The following is a 22,004-nucleotide window of genomic DNA, read 5'->3' on the forward strand; positions in this document are numbered from 1 at the left end:
CGGGGGCGGGGCGGGGTCTCAGTAACCACTAGGCCTCTGGAATGGACCGTGTTCTGCAGCTCCTCCTTTTTAAAGGCTGAGTCCTTTAACCCAGACACACCCTTTTCTCCCTGAAATAATTTTAAATAGTCTAAGCAGAAATATTTGCCTTTAAGTACTTGAGTGTATTAACCTAATTGATGAGGCATGCTTTTTAAACATGGCTGTAATGCTATCATCACATCTAAGAAAGCTTTCAATTCCCAGTCCGCTTCAGTTTTCCCCTTTTGACTCACAAGTTCGTTTCGCAAGACTTAGGAAAACACCCTGTTACAGGCCTTCAACAAAAGACAACTTTGTGTGTCAGACAGATATTCTCCAGGTTAGGGCACAGGTACAGGCGCTTGCCCAATTCCGTGTTTCTGAGTGTGCAGCCTTTTTGATCTGCACCTGGTGTCAGCACTGCCTCCGCACCTCCCAGGCCCCTGGGCTTCCGCGGACCCTCTCTGCCGCTCTTTCGTCTCTGCCGTCGCCAAGGAACCAGGGGTCATGCCCACAGGGAGCCAGCAGCCTTGCCTTAGCCTTCGTACCCCAAGTTCCAGCCAGCTATCTGAGGCCTCAGATTTCCCAATGGCTCCCTTTCACGGACACGCGCCAGGTCAACAATTTCAATCACTAGCGGTTTGGGGGGTGACTAGCTATTTACAGGGCCTCACAGAGCTCCCAGCTGTCCAAGAATTCTGCATTTGAACCTGGTCTGCCAGATTGCTATGAGGGCACCCTTGTCCAGGCCGGAGAATAGAGCAAACTTTAACAGTTTGTTAGTTTTATTTATAATTCTTACATATTTAAGCATATGGTTTGTGAGGCAGCCTGTCTAGTTGCAGTTAGAGTTACGGGTATGAGAAACATTTCATTTTCTTCTTGACTCTAATGCAAGAAAAATAAACTGGGTAAAGTGTAACGACAACGTAGGGGACCGCGACTCTTAGCATATCATTTTAAGATAGAATAATTCCAGTCTGAATGCAAGCCTCAAAATGTGTCTTGAGAAACATCCCGGAGGGGTTGTAAAGAGTTAACTTTGAAGTTCTAACTTAGCTCTGGAATGCTTCTCCAAAGACAAAGAACACCTGGGCCTAGATAACTACCTATGACCTAGCCTGGATTGTTTCATCCTTTTTCTGGCCCTAGATAAACACTGTAACCATAAAGGAAATGTATGGTTATCTAAAGGGGGACATATAGAACAGAGTACAGAAAGTATATATCATTGTGGTTGGGCTTATGACCGGAACCTGACCAGGTTACATGGCACAAGGAAATCAAGGTGTGGCCAGGGCTACAACATTCCAATCTGTTACCATAGAAACCAAAAATGTACATAAGGTGGGAACAAAAGCAGGCCTACGCCCACTTCTCTGACTTGCAAGTCAGGAATGAAGGGTGGCTAGCCTCAAATTAATAAACTTTGTTTTGTTCTGAACAGAGTCTTTCAGTTTCTTGTGGAATACAACCCGATTTCTGACGTAACGATAATAGCAGCTAACAGGTGACCCCAGTAGGAGAGACATGGCACTGGCAAAGAGGGTAACTCACTGAACTAAGCAGCAAAGAGAAGGTACTGCACTGAGGCAGTGACTCACTTCTTGAGACCTTGGTAGGTGACAGGCAGTGTGCACTAGCTCCTGCAAACTGGCCTGCACCCTACTCCCCGTCACCCACAGGCCACAGCAAGTGTCAAAGCACTGGTTCAGAATGTGAGGCCTGACTAGATTTTAAGCAATGAACAGCTTTTGCCAAAACTAGTTTTCAGAAGGAATTTGGAGATATGATAGACAAAAAACATGTGTAGGGGTAGGAGGCATAGATCAGTGGTAGAGCACTTGCCTGGTGTGCACAAGGCCCTGGGCTCAATCCCCAACACCAGGGGAAAAAAAGCATAAGTCATAAATTTCCATACATTGTTAAGGGATATTACAAACTAAATTGTACATAATGTCCAAACATATATATGGAATCCTTAATCCCCAGTGTAATTACATTTGGCTTGTACGGAGACAATAAAGATGAAGTGAGGCTATAAATGTGGGCCTGAATCCAATCAGACCTGGAGTACTTTTCAGAAGAGGAAGAGACAAGAGAGCTCACTCTGTGTGTACACAGAGGAAGATACAGCAAGGAGATAAGCCTCACCAGAAACAATCATCTTGGCACCTTGATCTTGGACTTTGTGTTAGTCAACTCTCTGTCACTATAATAAAATACCTGAGATAACCGATTATAAATAGAAAAGCTTAATTCTGGCTCACAGTTTTGGAGGGTTCAATCCATGATTGGTTGATTCATTCACTTTGAACCTGCAGTAAAGCAGCAGTCATGATAAGAGCACATGGTAAAGCAAACAGCTCACCTCATGGCTGGGACACAAAAGAGAGAAAGACAAAGGGGCCAGTCCCCTTTGAGGGCATGCCTTGGTGACCAAAAGTCCTCCCCCTAGGTCCATCCCTTAACAGTTCCACCATCTCCCAAAGGCACTAAGCTGGAGATCAAGACTTTAACACATGGCCTTGGCAAGGACATTCCAGATCCAAACTATGGCAGACTTCCAGCCTCCCAAATTGTGAAAAGATAAGCATCTATGCTTAAGCACCAACTCTATGGTATTTTGTTATGACAGCTTGAGTGATTCATATTTTCACAGTGAGCTGACTTTAAATTATCAAGTTTCCTATCCATGGAGTGGTCATAACCCTCATGCTTACTTTATATGGAGCAATCCATGTGGAGTTCTCTGCATAGTACCTCATACATAATAAGAGGTCAATACATGCTTGCTGCAAATTATTGATGTAGGGGTAATTCCAGGCTCCTGAGTGAACTCCTAAGAAGTGGGGGAGGGAAGAAAGAGGCCAGTCAGATAGACTGATGTGGGCATTCGCCCACACCTTTCCTCACATCTGTTTCGGTTTCCTGATGTCACTGTCCCTCTACAGAGTCCACTTGTGTTCTTCTCCTATCCTCATCTTCTTCAAAGGGCCTTCAGTTTGGTGGCAGCAGCTTGACCTCAGGCCTGCCTGAACCTGGCCTCCCTTCCTTCTGGCCCCACTTCCGGAAGGTGGGGCTCCTAGGCAAAGGCCAAGTCCTGCCTTCACCTCCCGTGACATGAGTGTGATGGCTGCTGCAGGAGTAATGGAGCATGGCCTGACCCCATACAGCTGAATACAGGAGAAACTTTGAAGTTTAGGCCCCTCGGCTTCTTTATACAACAAGCATTCCCACCCATGAGCTGCTGCTCTCCCTTCCCTTCAGAGGCAACAGGCTTCCTTCACAGCTGCATCACCTCCATCAAGATTGGTCAGAACTATTATCCCTAGAAAGCGCCAAACACACTTTTGTGGACCTCTGTTCTCTCACTCTCCTAGCACAAAGTAGATTTGCTATTGTACTATGCAAGAATCTATCGTGTTCTGCTGTCTCACTTTCCGTAGTCAACACCAGTCCAGAAAAGATTAACTGGAAAATTCTAGAAATAATTCCTAAGTTTTAAGTAACCTTTATGATAGTATAATTTTTCTATTTTATTATTAGTTACTGTTGTTAATCTTTTACTGTGGCTAATTTATAAATTGAATTTTATCATAGGTATGTATAGGAAAAGTATTTCCTCTAGGGTTCCGTATTATCTGAGGTTTCAGGCATCCATGGGCATTCTTAGAATAAGAGGGGGAACTACTATATTAGGTTGGATGTTACCTCTCAGGATATGAATTCCCCAAGGCTAGAGACTATGATTCTTTTTATTCCCCTTTTCCTCCCCACCCATATCCCTCCCTCCTTCTCTGGATCCCCTTCCCTATTTTCATTATTATTGTTATTATTTTTTGATCATGTTTGTGACATTGATTACATTCATTGTGGTTAGATCATACATATACCTGACACATCTTAAATATTTTTCTGTTCCTTTCCCCTTCTCCCTTTCCCTACCCTTGGTCTTTTGGTCTCCTTCCCCTTTGTAGAATATCTCTCTGTTTCCCTTTATCAACCTTTTAGTTTGCTCTTTGTTTGTATATGGATAACTCAAATGAGAAAAACTACAATATTTAAGCTTATGTGTCTGATTTATTAACATAACCTTATGTTTTCAAGGTGAATCCATTTTCCTGCAAGTGTCTTAAACTTATCTTTCTTTATCGCTTAGTACTATCCCATTGTGTATAAATACCACATTTTCTGTATCCATTCATCCGTTGATGGATATATTAGCTATCTCTAAGATTTAGCTATTATGAATTGTGCTACTATAAACATTGGGATACATGTATCACTATAATGTGATATCTTCAGCTCTTTTGGGAAGGGAAATATCTGGGTCAAATGGAATTTCTATTTTTAGTTTTTTGAGAAATCTTTATATTGATTTCCACAATGGTTATATTAGTTTAAATTCCTACCAACAATACAGAAGGTTTTTCTTTCCACAAAAAGGCATGCCAACACTTGTTATTATTTGATTTCTTGATGATAGCTATTCTTTCTGGCATATGATGAAATCTCAATGTTGTTTTAATTTACAGTTCACTAATGGCCAGAGATATTGTAGATTTTTTTGTATATTCATTGGCCATTTGTATTTCTTCTGAGAAGTGTCTATTTCAGTTGCTCATCTTTTGATTGAGTCTTTTATTTTGAGGATTCAAATTTTTTTGAGTTCTTTATATATCCTAAATATTTGTTTTCTAGCTGAGGAATAGCTGGCACAATTTTTTCCATTTTGTAAGTTGTCTCTTAACTCCATTGTTCCCTTTGCTGAGTAGAAGTTTTAAAATTTGATATAATCCCATTTGTTGATTCTTTCTGTTGTTTTTGTGCAATTGGAGTTCTGTTCAGGAAGTCCTTGCCTACACCTATAACCTCAAGAGTTTTACCTATTTTATCACCGAGTAGCTTAAGTGTTTCTATTTTAATATTTAGTTTAGCCTATGGTGTGAGATATGGGCCCAGCTTCAGTCTTCTGCATATGGATAGCCAATTTTTCCAGCACCACTTGCTAAATAGACTATCTTCCTCCAACATATGTTTTTGGCCCCTTTATCAAAGATCAAATAGTTAAATGTGTCTGGGGTTGTTTCTGCATCCTCTGTTTTATTCCATTGATCCACATTTCTGTTTTTGTGCCAATACCATTCCACTTTTATTACTGTAGCTTTGTAGTATAATTTGAGTTTAGTTATTGTGATGCCTCTTGCTTCATGTTTGTTGTCCAAGATTGCTTTTGTTATTCTGGATCTCTTCTAGATCTACTTGATTTTTAGGATTTTTTTCTATAGTTCTGTGAAGAAAGCTGTTGGTATTTTGATTGAGATTGGGTTGAATCTGTGCATTGCTTTCAGGAGGATGGCCATTTTGACAATGTTGACAATGTCTGTCCAGGAATAGGGGATATCTTTCCATTTTCTGATGTCTTCTTCAATCTCTCTTTTTAGAGTACTGCATATATGCTATACTACATTGTTATTAGCAGTCTGCAATGTGAAAGTAGAAGGGAAGGGGAGATGTGGAAGGTGGGGAGGAGGAGGAGTATTGAGTCAGTGGAAGAGGTAGATAGGATAAAATAATATTTAGTTAAAAAATAATTAGATAGGTGGCCAGGTTCTGTTGTGTCTACTACAGTTGGAGTGAAGGGTTGGTGATGAGGGTTTTAAGAAGGTAATTGTGGGGATAAGGGCAGGATGCATGTGGAGGGATGTGTAATTTGGGATTGAGGAGAGATGTGATGTTGTCAAGACCTGTTCATATATTTGTGCTCCTGTAAGGTAGAGAGGAGGCAAGGGAAGACAAGATGCTAGGTAAGACAGAGAAGAGCAACAAACAAATTGGAATAGAGAGGACAGAAAGTTAATAAGAGAGAAGATGAGAATGACTGAGAAGCAGAATATAAGGAAAAAAACTTCAAAGGAAGAGATTGAAAAGTGAGAGAAACAATAAAAAATAGGAAAAGAGTACTGCAACTGAAGCTAGTATTAAAGAAATGGAATAGGAAAAAGAAGAGGGAAGGAAGGAGGGAAGGGAAGAGAGAAGGAGAATAATAAATAAATCAAAGCAAATAAAGAGAAGGAAAAAAGGAGAGAAAAATACCTCCCCCAAAATAAGGCAGGTACCCTGATAAAACACTTGAACAAGAGAATATACTTGCACTTCCCACATGACTGCTATGCCATAAAGCCTGAGTGTCCACACAGTGCCTTTGGTGTGACTGCAGGCAGCCCCATCCATTTCCTATCTTTCCCCTTGCACTCAAATCGAAAACTGAGCCAGTCTCAAGAATTCTCCTGTCAGCCAGCAGGCAGAATCTGACATATTATCCTGACCTGGCTTAGCAACTCTACACCCAAACTCCTCTCTCTGACCAGAGCTGGAGGCTGGCAGACACCCCTTGACTGAGCACTGGGGAGGATGTCACAGCGATTCAGCATTCCTCACTGTTTGGAGGTGGGTGATGAGGCAAAGGGATCTATATGCACAGAGCCAAGTGTTGGAGGGCACTGATAAGGAGAAGATGCTGGAATATGCAGGGTCCTTCCCGGCAGTCTAGCCTAGTCGGTGCTCAGTTGTTCCCTCAGGCTTTTGGGGTGGGCTCACAATGGCTGCGCCCTGGAGGAGTGAGGGTGGGGGTGGTGTAGATCAGCTGTGGCAGAAACACTTCCCCTTTTTAACTATCCAGATACTTGTATCATCTTTCAGATTAATGTTCTATGTCAGGGTGTAAGTCCTTTCCCCACTTCAGAGTACCTTTATTTTCAGCGACTCTTCTCCTCTAGTCAGCTATATTGGGGCCTTCCTTGGAAAGATGTATTCTCATCCCAGGGTCTTCCCTTTTTTTCCTGCTTTCTGGTCACCACGTGGTAAACAGCTTCCCCTTGCCATGATGTTCTTCCATGCTGTTTCTGCCTTGGAATCAGCTGGCAGGGACTGAACCCACCAAAACTGTGAGCCAAAATAAACATCTCTTTTTAAATTGTAGGTGTTGGGCATTTTGCCTCAGTGAGCAAAAAATGACTAATACATCCCCAAATGTCCATGTGTTGAAGGCTTGGGAGCTAATCTGTGACCTTCTTTGGGGAGGACAAAACTTTTCTCAGGCACAGGCCTACTGAAAAGGAGTTAGTCACTGGGGGCGTACTTTCAAAGGGGATATTGGGATCCCTTTGGGGGGGTATTTCTTTACTCTTTGCTTCCTAGCTGCCATGAGGTAAACAATTTTTCTCTACACGCTCTCTCCATCATGGTGTGCTGCCTCATCACAGGTCCAAAGGCATGGAGCCACGTGACCAAGGACTGAATCCTCTGAAGCCATAGCCTTTTCCTTCTTTTAGGTTGTTCATCTCAGGCATTTGTCACAGTGATGGAAAGTTGACTAATACAGATACACAACAAACCCTTGCTTTATGTTGGACAGCATGAATAGAGTAAGCAAATAAATGAAGGAGAGAGGGAGGTAAAGAAAGAAAGTAGTAACAGTCTAGAAATAACCTTGAGACAAGTATTCAAGTGTAAGTAGTTTTATTGGGAGACAACACTGACTGAGGAATGAAGTAGTAAGACAAGGAAAGACAGCCAGCAACATTTCACTTTCAAGGAAGTTACTACTGTGGGTGCCTGGAGCAAAGTCCTTCCGGGAGCCTCAGAGATATCTCACCTGAAGGAGGGGAACAAGAATATTTAAATATCTTCAGGTAAGGGCTGCTTCCAGAGGACAAGAGTGTCCTTTTCATAGAAGAGGTTACTCCACTTGCCCAAGGCCACACTGCCTCCAGTGGGTCAGCCAGGATTCAAACTCTTGTCTTGAGTCTAAAGACATTACTTTCTATGATACTGGGTTTCCTCTCCTGAACAAGCTAATCAGAATGAAAGAATTAATGAACATATGTTTAAGAAAGGAGCATCTCTGGTTAGTCCAGTTCCAATGAAAATACTAGTTGGGTCTGGGTGCAACTCACTGGCGCAGCACATGCTTAGCATGCATAAGGCCCTGGGTTCAATACTCAGCACCAAAAAAAATGACTTCTCTATGAACGATCTGTTCTTTGATATTAAATTTATAATATAAAATTTACATATAAAATGGTAAAAGACCAAGGAATGCTAGTTTCTGATGATTCCAAAGACATCTCAAGGGCCCTTGGTGTTCCCCACTTGGCATCTTGGATAACCAGAGCTGGTATAGGCTCATCCCCACAGCCTGTCTCACTGGAATGCAATTCTCATACACAAGGTGAAGTGTTCAGCCTGGGAAGCATGCAAAACATGCATTACAATTGCCTTTTCAGAGGATAAATGAGGCTCCTGTGTCAGTGTCTGGCAGTGTCAGACTTAGAAGCCTAGGAGCACCCCTGCCTAATTAGAAATCCCCCCGCCACAAGACCTAGAAATCTCTACTCCCAAACTGTTTAAGGCAACAGCTGGTGAAAGGACTTACAGCACCCCTCTAGCATGGATTAGGCAGTGGCCTTGGCAAAGCTGCTGGTTGCCTCTGGAGGAAGGAGAGAATGTCAGGAGCACTGGTCCAGCTTCCAGGACCTAGCAAGCCCTGCTCCAGCTCATGTGCACCCAGCTTCCATTGCTCCTGTGAGTCTGGCTTGCTGCACTCCTCAGGAACAGCTAGAAATGCTCCTCAGCATCTGATCCAAACGCCTAAGGAAACTGACCATGACACTAAAGATAGGTTTAGCTGACTGCATACTGAGAAGGAGCTGGCAAAGGAGAAAGGATTTGAAGCCAGCCAATTTCCAGGGTGTGTGAGAGAGCTGAAGGCCAGCCAGTTCCTTCACAGGATGTGGAACTTTCTTCCCAGTGCCCCGCAAACGGCCCAGAGGCCTGGGTAATGCCCATGTTAGGAGGATAGCAGTACGTAAAGAAGACAAATCAAGGTCAATGCAAGGCTATGGAACTTGTGGTGCATTAAATATTTCATGGAATATATTAATCCTTATATAAAACAGTGGGCTAGAATTAGTTCATTGGAGGATTTCCTAAAAGTTATTTTTGTAAGGTGATAGAAATGGAACCCAGGGACACATGCATGCTAGGAAAGCTCTCTAATACTGAGGTATACCCCATCCCTGTTAAAACTTCTAACTCCTAGTAAAAGTTATATAGTAAAAGGGTAGAGATTTTAAGTTGTAAAATGTGTATCTTTTTTTTTCTGAGCTGAAAGTGAAATCTCAGCTATCTGATTCACCTCATTTGCCACGGACATTAAAATTCTATGCTTGGAAGAGTTTGAAATTTGCAAGATGATAAACTGGGGAGATGATCTTGGTGGGATTTTTTGGAGGGGTATCGGAATCAAACACAAAATCTCATGCTTGCCAGACAGGTACTGTGCCCCTGAGCTGTATGCCTGGCACTTGCATTTGTTTTTGTGTTTTGTTTTGTTCTGTTTTGTTTTGTTTTTGATCTTGGTGGTATTTAACAACAGCAGGATTGCATATTTAGAAATGGTTAAGACCCACGCATGTCTGCAACCCCAGCACTCAGGAAGTTGATGCAGGAGGAGCGACACAAGTTCAAGTCCAGCCTGGGCCACATAGTGAGTTCAAGGTCAGCCTAAACTAAACAGCAAGACCCTGTCTCAAAAAACAAAGTCTACGTTAAAAAAGATTAATATAGTCAAACAAAAAGGATTAATATAGTCAATTTTATGTTAAGTATATTTTACCACAATTTGTTTTTGTGGTGCTGGGAATTGGACCCAGGGCCTCATGTGAGGTAGGTAGGCAAGCGTTTTACCACTGAGATACACCTGCAGCCCACAGTTAATAGTTTTTTTTTTTTTTTGAAATCATGTATTATAATTTATTATTAGAAGTGTAAAATTTCACAAAAGTAACAGAGTCAGACAAGATAATGTCCTTTGTTCTGAGATTAAAATAAGAGATGTGTATCAATAAAGGAGTATACAGGGTTAGATACGGAGCTAAAAGTTCCAGCCTTCTAAAACACATGATAATTAGTCTCAAAAATCAGTGAAACATTATTCAAACTCATAAACCCCAAATTAGACTTTGAAAATGAAAATAGAAGAGCAGAACTTTCCCCATTGATTCTGTCAGACAGATAATGCTTCTGTCAGATAGATAATGCTTCAAGCATTAACAGAGCAGGAACCCCCAGAGTTTCTCTGCGAACTCCAAGGTTACTGCTTTCTGGAATCGGAATCTCTGGTGAAGATTCAGTAAGAAAACAGATGTTCCATTGGTGCATTGCTTCGTGAAGAATAACAGATGAGTAGACAGAGGCTTTCAATCTGACAGTGGAACGCAGGGTGATGAGAATCCCAGTCACTTGGTAGATGATAAAATAGAGTAGGGCAAGGATGAATTAAGTTAATAGTTTTGATAATAACCTCACTCCTGATTTCATCTCACTGCCACTTTGCCTTGGGCTCCAATTCACGTGTGTGTGTGTGTGTGTGTGTGTGTGTGTGTGTGTGTGTGATGTATGATGTGTATTTGTGTGTATGCACATTTTTGTTAAGAAGCAGAGTCTCACTACGTTGCTTAGGTTGGTCCAGAACTTCTGAGCTCCAGCAATACTTCTGCCTCAGTCTCCCAAACAATAGAACTACAAGTACATGGTACTGTGCCCAGCTTTTGTATTTTATTTGTAAACTACCTTAAACCCTTGTCTTAGCATAGTAAAACATGAATGCATATTAAAATCACAAAAAGTCAGTGATGAAACTACCTGTCACATTGACAGTCTGACAGTAAGTCACCTCCGGAAGAGCTACACCTCCATGATGTTGGGGATTGAGGCTTCCACCATCCCCCACACCCCAGGGGGCTGCCCATAGCAGCAGGGTTAGAAGATACTCCCTGCCATGTCCATTGAACCCTCTTCCAGCCAGCCCAGGGCAACAGCATGAGTCCCTTCTGTAGGATCTGCGTCAGAAGGTGCACTGATCATGTCTGTGCTCTTTCTGTGGACTGGAACAATTTCATGATTGTCACTTAGCCGTAAGTGCGGCTTGGAAGTTCTGTCTTTCTCCTGGGCAGCCATGTGCCCAGGTAAAATAGGAAGATCCTATGACTTAAGCAGGGAACAAAGAAAATGAAAATGGGGCATAACTGACATTCCTACTTGTAGTCTCCAGGGAATTCTTAAAGGGGGGAAGAGATTAGAAAGCTAGATTTGTGGTTTTGTGCATCTAAACCGGAGATCCCACATATAACTGCAGTGGGATGCTCTGTCTAAGACTAAGCTCTTTGTGCATCTGTTTTAGGAAGCTTCTTCTTAGCCCTGTTTGAGCTTGAGTGGGCTTGCACTGAAGCATTGTCTGCTCTTCTGTCATGAAGGGATGTTTACAGGGAAGCAGCCCCATGGGGATCATTGTAGGCTTCGACCTCTGCTTGCGAAGAGCATGGTAGGACTGGCCCAGGGCCTAGGTAAGGGTACATCACTTGGACTTCAGTTCTGGGGTGTTTGAGGCCCAACAACCAGAGCCTAGGAAAGGGACAACTGAGGTGTAGGTGTTCCGTGCTAAGGCAAGTCCATTTTCCCAGGGATAGGGGAAAAGACTTCTTTCCAGCAAGGAAGCCATCCCTACCGTCAGCCATCCCAGCAGACATCAATTCTGAGGTAGCAAAGAGCCTGAAAGATTCATGTATTCCCCTCTGTGGGCAACAAGGACCGAGACTGGACAAGCCAGGAATCCTCGGTGGGGTGTTCTGGCTCTGCTCTGAGATAGGTGGGAAATAGGTCATGCAATGCCCCCCACGGGGCCTGGCACAGGTCTGGGTTTTGAGGCTCTGAGTAGCCACAAAGAATGAAAATTGTCATTTTTCATTGACCTTTAAGAAGGTCTGTGAAGCTGGGCAAAGTGGAACATGCCTGTAGTCCTGGCACTTTGTGAAGCTAAGGCAGGAGGATCACAAATTCAAGTACTACCTAGGCAACTTAGTGAGAACCCATCTCAACATAAGAGGGGCTATGGATGGAGCTCAGTTATGGAGTGTCCTTAGGTTTCATCTCCAGTGCGCACGTGAGCATGTGCATGCGCAAGTGCGCACGCACACACACACACACACACACATACACACACACCATACACACACATACAAAGGTCTTGTGAGAAGTTGCAGCCTCATCATAGCAATGCATAGCGAAGAAGTGCGTAGATATACGGGGGAAAATGAGACAGGTTGCAGTGTTTGGGACCTACGAGATGGGGATGCTGAGGGGAGGCCTTGGCTCCCATGGGTGAGGGTACGAGAAAGACAGAGGTTCTGCAGGGGGTGAGAGGAAGCCACAAGAAACACAGGGCAAAAAGCAGGAGCACTGCCTCAGGTCTGAGACACCAGGCAGGGACTCCTGCAGACACTGAACCGCATCACAGTCCAGCTTTCCACCCCCAAACCTGCATCTTCCTATATTTCCTGGGGGTGACCCTCTTATTGTGAGATGGGACCGCACTAAGTTGCCTAGGCAGCACTCGAGTTTGTGATCCTCCTGCCTTAGCTTCACAAAGTGCCAGGATTACAGGCATGTTCCACTTTGCCCAGCTTCAAGACTTTCTCAAAGGTCAATGAAAAATGGCAATTTCCATTCTGTGTGGCTACTCAGAGCCCCCAAACCCAGACCCATGCCAGGCCCCATGGGGGGCATCGCTCTGTTTCAACACCTGCTTTGCTGAGGCCTGAGTGACCACACGTGTTTCCTTGCATGTGTCCACAGGCAGTCTGGCTCACCGAAGTCCAAGCAGCACAGCTTGTGCCAAGGGCTCAGGGTGACCACATGGCTCCCAGGAGTACTCTGGACAGAGTGGAGACACAAGGAGGAGGTTGCCTCTACTCAGAACATTTATTTTCCCTGAAGTGGGCCACTTCTGATTGTTCATAGTGTGTCCCAAATGGTGCAGATGGGGGAACAGGCAGGAGGGCTTCAGTGGCTGCTGGGGGGCGGGGCGGGGGAGGCGGCCTGTGCACTCCAGCTGGGTGGGAACGTCTTGGCCTGCCCTAAGGAGACAGGTCAGGGCTGTGTGGGATGAGGGGCACCACGGAGGGATTTGGTCTTCCCTCTCTCAGAGGTCCTTCTTCAGTACTCAAAAGTCACTGTCTTGACCCGCAGGTACTCATTCAGGGCCGCCTCTCCTGTAAGACAAATGGTACAGTGCACTGTTCTAGGTGCAACACATGTACTATGTCACGGGGTCCCGCGAGCAACCATGTGGGGTGACCCTGGCTCACTCCACTCGCAGGTGAGAAAGTGACGCTTAGGTATGCTGTACCAGGACTCCAGTGCAGGTAGGGACACAAACTCAACCTGGAATAACTGCTCTAGAACCTACCCCAGCTCCTAATCCACTGTGCCAGGGGAAGAGGGGGAGGGAAGCCGAGAGAGACTGTCTTCGTGCTTCCTGGTGGCCCACCTCCTCCCCACTGCTGCCACAGTTGTCTCCACATCAAGCCGTGGCTGGGGACAGGGAAGCCCTGCAGGACCCCTGAGGACTCTGCAGCTTGACAGTACTTTGTGGCTGGTGCATCTCAGCCCCATGACAATGTGTGTGGCCCCTGGCTGCCTGAGAGCTCCCCGTCAGTTGCCGCTGCCCCCAGGTGTGGTGCTCTCCCAAATGCTGCTGCTGCATCTCTCTGTATCTCTGGCCCACCCTAGGGTGGCTGTTTCAAGTGTTTGGTTTGGGAGCTTCTCATAGGGCTCACAGGTCCTCTCTATGCAGGACACAGAATGGGACGAGAGCTGGGGGATCTCAGAAAAAAGTCTAATGTGACTATGGTCACCTCCTCAGGCCTTGGAGCCCGCAGCCATCCCTGGATGGTGATGGGCCTTGTCAGTTCTCATGGTGGGCACCAGGAAGGTGCCTGGAAGGAGGCAGAGGAGGCAGCCAACAAGGACAGTGGGCATGCCTGACGGCACAGGTCTGCATGATGGACACGCCTGCATGTGTGCGCCTCTGGTATAGGTGAGTGTGCATGTGTGTCAGGCTTGCAGAGGGAAGTCAATGCACCCAGGATTCCTGCAGGGCTTGAAAGATGGGAGGTCATAAAAGAGAACCCTGGGATTCCAGTCTCAGTTTGATCCTCCCTGCAGTCCCTGAGCAGGAATAGGCGTCTGAGGAGAGAAGTCATGGGTCCTGAGAGACAGCACCTGGCTTTCCCCAGACCTTGCCAACCTTGTCCATCGAACTTGTCTAGGCCCCAGCAGTCAGCTTCCACAGTGGCAGGAGGGGGAGAGTAGGATGAGCAGCCCAGGGAGGAGGAGTCCTCGGGCCAAGCTCACTCGGCCCAGTACGTGGGGCATGTGCATGGCCCGGGTGAACCTGGAGCCTACTGACTCCTTGGTGACATCATCCCTACCCTGGGTGACTGAGAACATTCACAGGTACCTGCAGCTCCCTCTCCTTTGAGGCTCCGACCATGGCCTCCAGGGCTCCCAAAGGAGGGCACTGCCTGTCTCTCAGGCCACCTATCCTCCCTGCCCTCACCCATACCACCACTTAGGCCTCTCTGCAGCTCCAAGGCCAAAACTGTTTCCTCTGCTTTAGACCTGCCCCTGGGCCTCCAGATTTATGGCTAACTCCACCTCATCATGCAGGTCTTAGAGCAGTGTCATCTCTGTAGAGAGGCCCCCTTGCTCTGTGGTTAGTCTGCTCCCAGATTGTCTCCCACCCTCTTCCTAGCACTCTCACCTCTTGCAAGATCTCATTCACCAACTTAATTATTGCTTGTCCCTGTCCAGTAAGAAGTGGTCACCTAATAGTCACCCTGTTCAGGGTGACACCCAGCATCTGGGGCAGGCCTGGCACTCAGTGACAGAAGTTTGTTGAATAAATAAAAGCAACCCTGCAGGTAGGATTAGGTTACCCAAATCTTTGCCAAATCCAGATTGCTTGAATCCGCCAAAGGGAGCAGCCACGTCAGTCTTGTTGTATGTGTTGACAAACACAGTGCCTGCTTCAAGCTTGTCGCTGACGTACAGGGCCTTGTTTATATCCCTGGTGAAGACTCCAGAGGCAAGGCCAAATTCTGTGGCATTGGCCCGAGACAGCACCGTGTCCACATCCCTGTGGAGTAAATCCAAGACTTTAGAGCGGCCTTGGCCCTGCACACAAGATGAGCATCTCTTCCACCAAAAGCTGAGCCAGGCACACTCCAAAGCCCTTGCCATACAAGGCTTAAAAAGGAGAGAAAGTGCTAGGGCCAAGGCAGGCCTGAGGAGACAGAGGGCAGTAGAGAAGGACAGAGTGATAGTGAGGAGGGGAGTGGGGCGTGGTGACACACACTTATAGTCCCAGCTACTCAGGAGGCTGAGGTTTGCTTGAGCCCAGGATTTCACGATCAGTCTGGGCAGCACAGCAAGATCTCACCTCAAAACTGAAAGAAAGGAGGAAGGGAGGTAGAACGGAAAGGGAAGGAGGGAAGGGAAAAGGGAAGGTTGTGAGCAAGGAGGGGCAGATTTGCAGAGTTGAGCATCCAGGATCCTGGGGTCACTGGGACAGTCCCTCCCTCTACAGATGGGAACAGAGCCCACCACACATGGAAAGGCAAAGGTGAGCCCTCAGGCTGGGCATTCACCAGACAGCAGAGATTGACTATTTGTAGATGGCAGTAATGTCTCTTTTTCTAATGAAATCAGCCTGTACTGACAATTTCAGTAGGTTTTTTTGACAGTCTGGTAGTAGAAGTTGAGGATGAGGTACCATTTTGCAATTTTCTCAGTGCTAAGCCTGAACAACCATAGCCAGGAGAAGCAGCTGGGGATGGCAAAGGTTGTTCAAACTGCTACCATGCCTTCCACTGCAAACGAAGTCTGTTGCCTCCTTCCAGCCCTGATGGGAACTTGACTGATAGGATAGGGTAGGAGAGATGCTCTGGGCGTTCTGAGGGCAGAAGTGACAAGCCTTGCAATCCCTAACTGGCCTCTGTGTGGAGTCAGGTCCCAGGCCAGAAGGAGCCTGCAGGGAGGTCCTGAGCCAAGGTGAGAGTAGCCACTCAGAAATGGCACAGGGCAGTGATGGGTTCATCTAACTAACCCTGACCCAGCTGCAGATTCCTAGATCAATAGATTACTGTTGCTATTCTGAGCCACTCAGTTTGGGGGTGGCTTAGTACAGGGCAATATACCTCCAGGGCAGAGGCTCACAGACACATTCAGAGAGACACACAAGGAGAGAAGAGGACAAGACAGGAGGAAAATGACTTTTGCTCAAAGTGTGACTTGAAGCCTTTCTCATCACTGGGGCACTTCACAGGGAGATCGGGGCCCTCAGTGGGTAAGGAAGCCTCCACAGGCAGCACAGGCTGTGTCCCTAGATTCTTCCCTATCTGAATTCTCTGAGATGCCCGTGGGCCACCTCCCAAAGCTCATGCAAAAACCTCAGTCATGCACAGAAAAGAATCAGCCCCTTGAGAAATGTAAGCAGATTCCCTACCCATCAGCAAACCGAGAGATGATCATGATGGGCCCGAAGGACTCTTCCTTGGCTATGAACATGTGGTCCTCCACGTCCGTGAAAACAGTTGGCTCAAAGAAAAAACCTGCAGGGGAGACAAGCTCGTGGCATGCGAGCGGGGGCAGTTCCCAAGTGCTCCAGCCTCCCTGCCCTGGACCAGGGCCAGGGTCACGCCAGCCACTGTGCAGACAACCCACTGCAGAATGGAATGTCTTGGTACCTATGTGAGGCATGCCAACATCTGTGAATGACTTTCCTACCCCAACCATATTACGTGATCCTCACAACCCTTTGAACTAAATGCAGCAGATGACTGTATTTCTGTACATTTATGAATTATGTTTCAAGATGAATTACAATTTATAAGACATCAGTTGCATACAGGTGCCCAAGGGCTTACAGGGAATGGCAAGTATTCTCTCAACAGTCATGCGCTGCTGACTATCAGCCACAGAGCACCGGGCTGCAGGAAGACAGTGCGGGCTGTTTCTCCATCTGCCCCTCCCCACTTACTCGGTACTCTAGGTTGCTCTGGGTCCTGATAAGTGGACTTCAGGCCTAGGCTCTCTTGTCTTCTGCCTTCCGGTTGAGTGTGGTCAGAAAGAGGCAGTCCCACTCCTGTGCTGTGCTCTTTACTGGGTTTCAGAAATTCTCTACCCTCCTTGAATCCCTTCAGGCTGGGCGATGGAGGTGGTAGCTCATCTCGTTACTGGTTTCTGGGGATTACACTGTCTCTTGCTCTGTGGACAGTGCCTTCATTATACTCCCTTCCACAGAGCCCCGAGCCCTGCCATCCGCGCCCTGCTAAGCCCTAGTGATGCTGCCCCTGGCCTCAAGAACTCCTGTCTGGTGGCACAGGGAGCAAGCGAACGTGAGAAGCATTTGGGTGCAAAGTTAGAAAGTGCAAATGTGCCACTGCAGGAGGTTGGGTCACCACTGCAGTGTCTGAACACTGGGGAAGGATTACCGGGCCCCGGCAGCTGTGTAAGCAAAGGGCCAGTTGGGCCTGATGAGCTCAGGAGACTGCTGTGATGGGGCCTATGAGATAAGACACAGAGAGCTGGCACAGAGGTGGCAGGGATGTGGAAGCGAGGTTCAGGAAAGTACCCACATTTCATAGAACCAAGGATTAATTTAAAGTGGAAAGTCATAAAAAGGGAAGAGGCTGAGATTTCTTTCCTGCCCTCTCCATGCCATCAATTGACGGAGAAGTGTTCAAGCTTGTGGTGGGTGTGTAGGAGTGGATGGGAAGGCAGACATGCCAGCTCTTCCTGTGGAGCAGGAGTGCAAGGGGAGGAGCACGAAGATCCCATCCCTGTGGCTCCTGCTCCCTGGCACAGGAGGCTTGGTCAGGGAGGGTTCTAGAGAAGCAGTTGTGTGTGTGTGTCTGGGGTCAGGTTGGCTACGGTGCTGACTGCTGCATTTGAAGTGCCTGGGGACAGCCGGTGAAGGTGTCGATCTGGCAGCTGGCTGTGTGCTCAGGAGCTCGGGAGGGGGTGGAGCTTCAGACTGGCGTACAGGTAGGATGTGAGCCTGTGCAGGGGATGAGGTTCTCCAGGCACCAGATCTGCCTTCAGAGGCACTCAAAGCTAAGAACCTGGGGACACATCTGCACTGAAGGGGCAGTTGCAGATGGAGTTTCTGCCAACGAGCCATAGCTGAGAAGTACTAGTCAATGAGACAGAAACACAATCCTGAAATCGTGTGTCAGGGAGTCCACAGGAAGAGAGAATTATAAGGACACATGATAGCGATGACAAATGAAAGCCCAGGACAGCACAGATTAACCCTAGCCCTGAATACTGTCTACAGTTTTTGGGTCCTCCCCTACTGGTCCCATACCTGGATCTGACAGGTGTCCAAAGAGCCAAGGACCACCCCAGCTAAGGGACCAGGTGGGCCTATGGCCTGGAGACATGAGGTACCTGACCATTAGCTATCTCCAGTGAGAGCTGGTCCAGAAATCACATACCATGGTACTGGCTGCCTCAGTTTACCCAAGTGAGCTGGGAGTGCTCTGACCGACCTGGCCGAGGGACTTGATTCCCACCACAGACCAGTGTGGCCCCCTCTTGCACACCACGCTGGCAATACTCCAACAGCTTCCTTAGGTGGGCTTGGTGGTTCTGTGGCCCGTGGTTGGTGTCTCTGTCAAGAGGATTGCCAATCTTCATCTTCTTCACCTCTTCCACCTGCAGAAGGCACTTCAGTCAGGTCTGGCTCGGATGCCACCAGTTTCCGATGGTGACATCACTGGATCCACCTCCCACATTGGCACTTTTGTACCCACTGCAGATCCCTGAAGACAGTCTACACCGTATATTCCAAGTCCTAAGATTTTTCAACTCTGGATGCAAACCTAAGTTCTAGGCTGAAACCCAGGTGTCTCCTATGTGGAAAGGTATAAAAGTCTCTGGGGAGCCCCAGGGCCAATGAGAGCCGGGCAGTGGGGTAGAGGTATGCCGGGGAGAGGGTAAGACACCTGAGAGGAGCAGGTGTCTGTGACCATGGTGGGCATAGCACATGGGCACAGCACTGGCGTGGCTGGTATTGGTCCTGCCTCCAGCTACATGGACCTTTAGGAACCATTTGTGCTAGGGTCTCCAGGCTGTGAGATGGGTGGGACTATACGGGCCCCACTGCAATAGCCTGTGTCAGAGTAGGACAGGCCCTGAGTGGAGGGAAGAGGTCTGGGGCTCAATTCCGCCTACCCCTGCTCACAATTTTGCCTGTTCAAAGTCCATCTTTACTCCTCCCCGAGGAAGCCTGTCCTGCTGCCTCAGCCAACGTAAATGTGAGTCTAGGCTTGCTGCCTAGAGTTGCAGGCCGAAGTGACCTCAAAGAAGTGACAGCGAGGTTATGTAATGATTCTGTAGCCTGGGGTGGTGGAGAGTCAGAAAATGAACCAGGATGTGGGATGAGGTGCTCAGAGGAAGAACTCCAGTGAACACAGTCCTCAGCCAGGTATCTGGGCTCCAAGTGGGAGTTCTTTTCTCTCATTTCTGTCCCTGCTCTGGGCTCCTAAAATCAAAGTCATCACCCTCACTCAGTTCCAACCCCAACCTGATCAGGATGGACTGAGCTCCTCCTCTTCCTCTTCTTCCTCTTCTTCCTCTTCCCTCTCTCCTTCTTTCCCTACTCCTCCTCTCTTCTTCTTTCCCTACCCCTCCAATGTCAAGTCCACTTCAGCTCCTTGAAAACTCTGCACCTACAACAGGCCCTAAGCAGATGCAGGCAGAGCTCAAGCAACCAGGGCTACCTTTCCCACCAGGACTCCTGCGCAACTCTGACTGTCCTGAACAGGGTCTCTGTCCTGCCACCAGCCCTCCCACCCCTTTATTTCCTGTTCTCCGTTTCTGACCTGGTGGCCCAAGCTGTTCTCCAGTCTCTTCTGATACAAAGAACAGCCCTGCTGGGTGTCCCAGATGCTGCTCTCACTTCCTATGTATGGGATGCCTTATGGTTTGAATACAGCTTGTTCACCCACCCCAAATTCAGGCAGAATTCTAATTTCCAACATCTTATATTAAATGGGAAGTAAGAGGGTGAGAACTTATTCTGAGTATAGTGTTTAGAGGCGAGGCCTTGGAGGATTGATTCCATTAGGTCATCAGGGTGGAACCTTTATGATTACATTCTGGTGGCTTTCTATGAAGACAGGGATATCAGGCCCACACATTGACAGAGATACACAGAGATATACATACACTCCTGCCATGATATGATACAGCCCAGGGAGGCCCTGGAAAGAGTTTGTGCGATGCAGTTTGGATCTCATACTTCTAGAATGGTAACTAAACTAGCCTTTTTTTTTTTTTTTTTTTTTTTTATAAAGTAGCCTGCCTCAGGCATTTCATTGTACTAACAAAATACTCAGTAATATGGGATTATGACTCTTTGGGGAATGATCCCTGGAATTGTGGTCTCTACGGTCACCCTTTGGGAATATGACTTCCTTGCAGATCGTCAGACAGGATCTCATTTCTGTGGCTCCCCTTACTCACACTGCACTTGGTTACACAGCCCCCCACCACCACCATGATCACTTTGTCCACAGTCATTACCCAGGCTTTACCATGGCCCAGCTACTCTGATGTGCCTCAGAGTGGCAGGACTTGTTCAGTCAGGCTAGCCAGCTCCTTCACTGCCAGGGTAGAGTCTGTTTCAACACTCCTTCCATCTGTGCTGGTCATGATGTACTTTGGCCAGCAGAATGTGGCAAGAGTGATGTTTCATGAGTTCCAAGAATATCTAAACTTCTCTTATTCTTGGGAGTACTGCCACTGCCCAGTCTGAACAGCCTGAGCACATAGAACAAAATACAAGACCACACAGGCAAAGAAGAGCTATCCTAGCTGAGTTACTGACCGCCCCGGCTAACCTGGAGATGAACTGCAGATATATGAGGGAGGTTGGATGGATCTTATCACAAGCCAAAGTGCTACCCATAGGACAGTGAGTGTCTTAGTTACCTTTTCTCTTATTGCTAAGTCAAAATACCTGATGCCCAAAGTTAAAGGGGGAAAGGTTTACTTAGTTCACAGTTTACAGAGATTTTAGTCCATTGGCTCGTTCCAAGGCAGGGTGGCATGGCAAACAGGCATTGCAAAGGAGAAACAGTTCATGGCAGGCAGAAGGTAGCAAAGCAAGCAAGAGATAAGACAAGCCTCTTTCTGTCCCTTATATTATATCCAGGCTACTAGAATTAGGGTGGTGCCAAGGCAATCAGTGGACTGATTAGTAACCACCCACCCTTAATCCTAGTACCTTAGTCCTAGCATTGCACCATGAATCAAGCACACGCTCTAGATTCAGCCACCTCTGAAAAAGCCACCTACGACCGCATAAGGCTTTGGGAGGACATCTAGACACAAGCCATAACAGTGAGCTAAGTGATCGGCTATTATTCTCAGCTATTCAGTCTTGAGGGCCATTTTTTTTTTTCAGTACTGGGGATTGAAACCAGGGGCTTTGTACTGAACTACACCCCCAGCCCTTTTAAACATTGTTTTAGATTTTGAGATAAGAGCTCCCTAAGTTGCTAAATTATCCAGGATGGGCTTAACTTGTGATCCTCCTGCCTTATCCTCCCAGAGGGCATCACATAACTGGGCTTGAGGTCATTTGTTATACACCAGAAGCTTATGTTATACACAAAAAGCTATTATAATCACTCCTAGAAAGTCCTTGCATTTCCTCACTTCCTCTCATACTCTGACCTATTATTGAAGATCTAGTACCATATTGCTACAGTTTAGAACGTAAGTATCCCTTAAAGGTCCACATATTGAAGACTGATCCTCAGCTGTTCACGATACTGGGAAGTGATAGAACCTTTAGCAGATGAGGCCTAGTGAGAGGAAATTAGGTCACCGGGGTGCGACCTTGAAGGGGATATTGGGACAGTGGCCCCTTCATTTTTTCCCCTTTGGTTACTGACTGCCAAGAGGTGAGCAGTTCCTCTGACACACACTCACACTATGATATACTGTGCCACCACAGATCCAAGAGTAATGGAGCCAGGTTACCATGGACTGATACCTCTGAAACT

The 22,004-nt window shown here is 46.9% G+C and overlaps 1 protein-coding gene across 1 annotated transcript in view; it reads right to left on the reverse strand.

The window, feature by feature from the left end:
• Positions 1–12,827: 12,827 nt before the first annotated feature.
• Positions 12,828–22,004, reverse strand: part of Aldh1l1 (aldehyde dehydrogenase 1 family, member L1) — an 85,741-nt gene continuing 76,564 nt past the window's right edge. Inside the window, exons 20-23 of the mRNA XM_005383830.2 lie at positions 18,480–18,645; positions 16,433–16,538; positions 14,865–15,064; positions 12,828–13,136 (exon numbers count right to left, since the gene is read on the reverse strand). Coding sequence (XP_005383887.1) covers positions 13,081–13,136; positions 14,865–15,064; positions 16,433–16,538; positions 18,480–18,645 — 528 coding nt within the window. The 3' untranslated portion in view covers positions 12,828–13,080. The remainder of the gene's footprint in view (positions 13,137–14,864; positions 15,065–16,432; positions 16,539–18,479; positions 18,646–22,004) is intronic.

The sequence above is a fragment of the Chinchilla lanigera genome, unplaced genomic scaffold, assembly GCF_000276665.1.
Source record: "Chinchilla lanigera isolate Chin_1 unplaced genomic scaffold, ChiLan1.0 scaffold00020, whole genome shotgun sequence".
Lineage (NCBI taxonomy): Eukaryota > Metazoa > Chordata > Mammalia > Rodentia > Chinchillidae > Chinchilla > Chinchilla lanigera.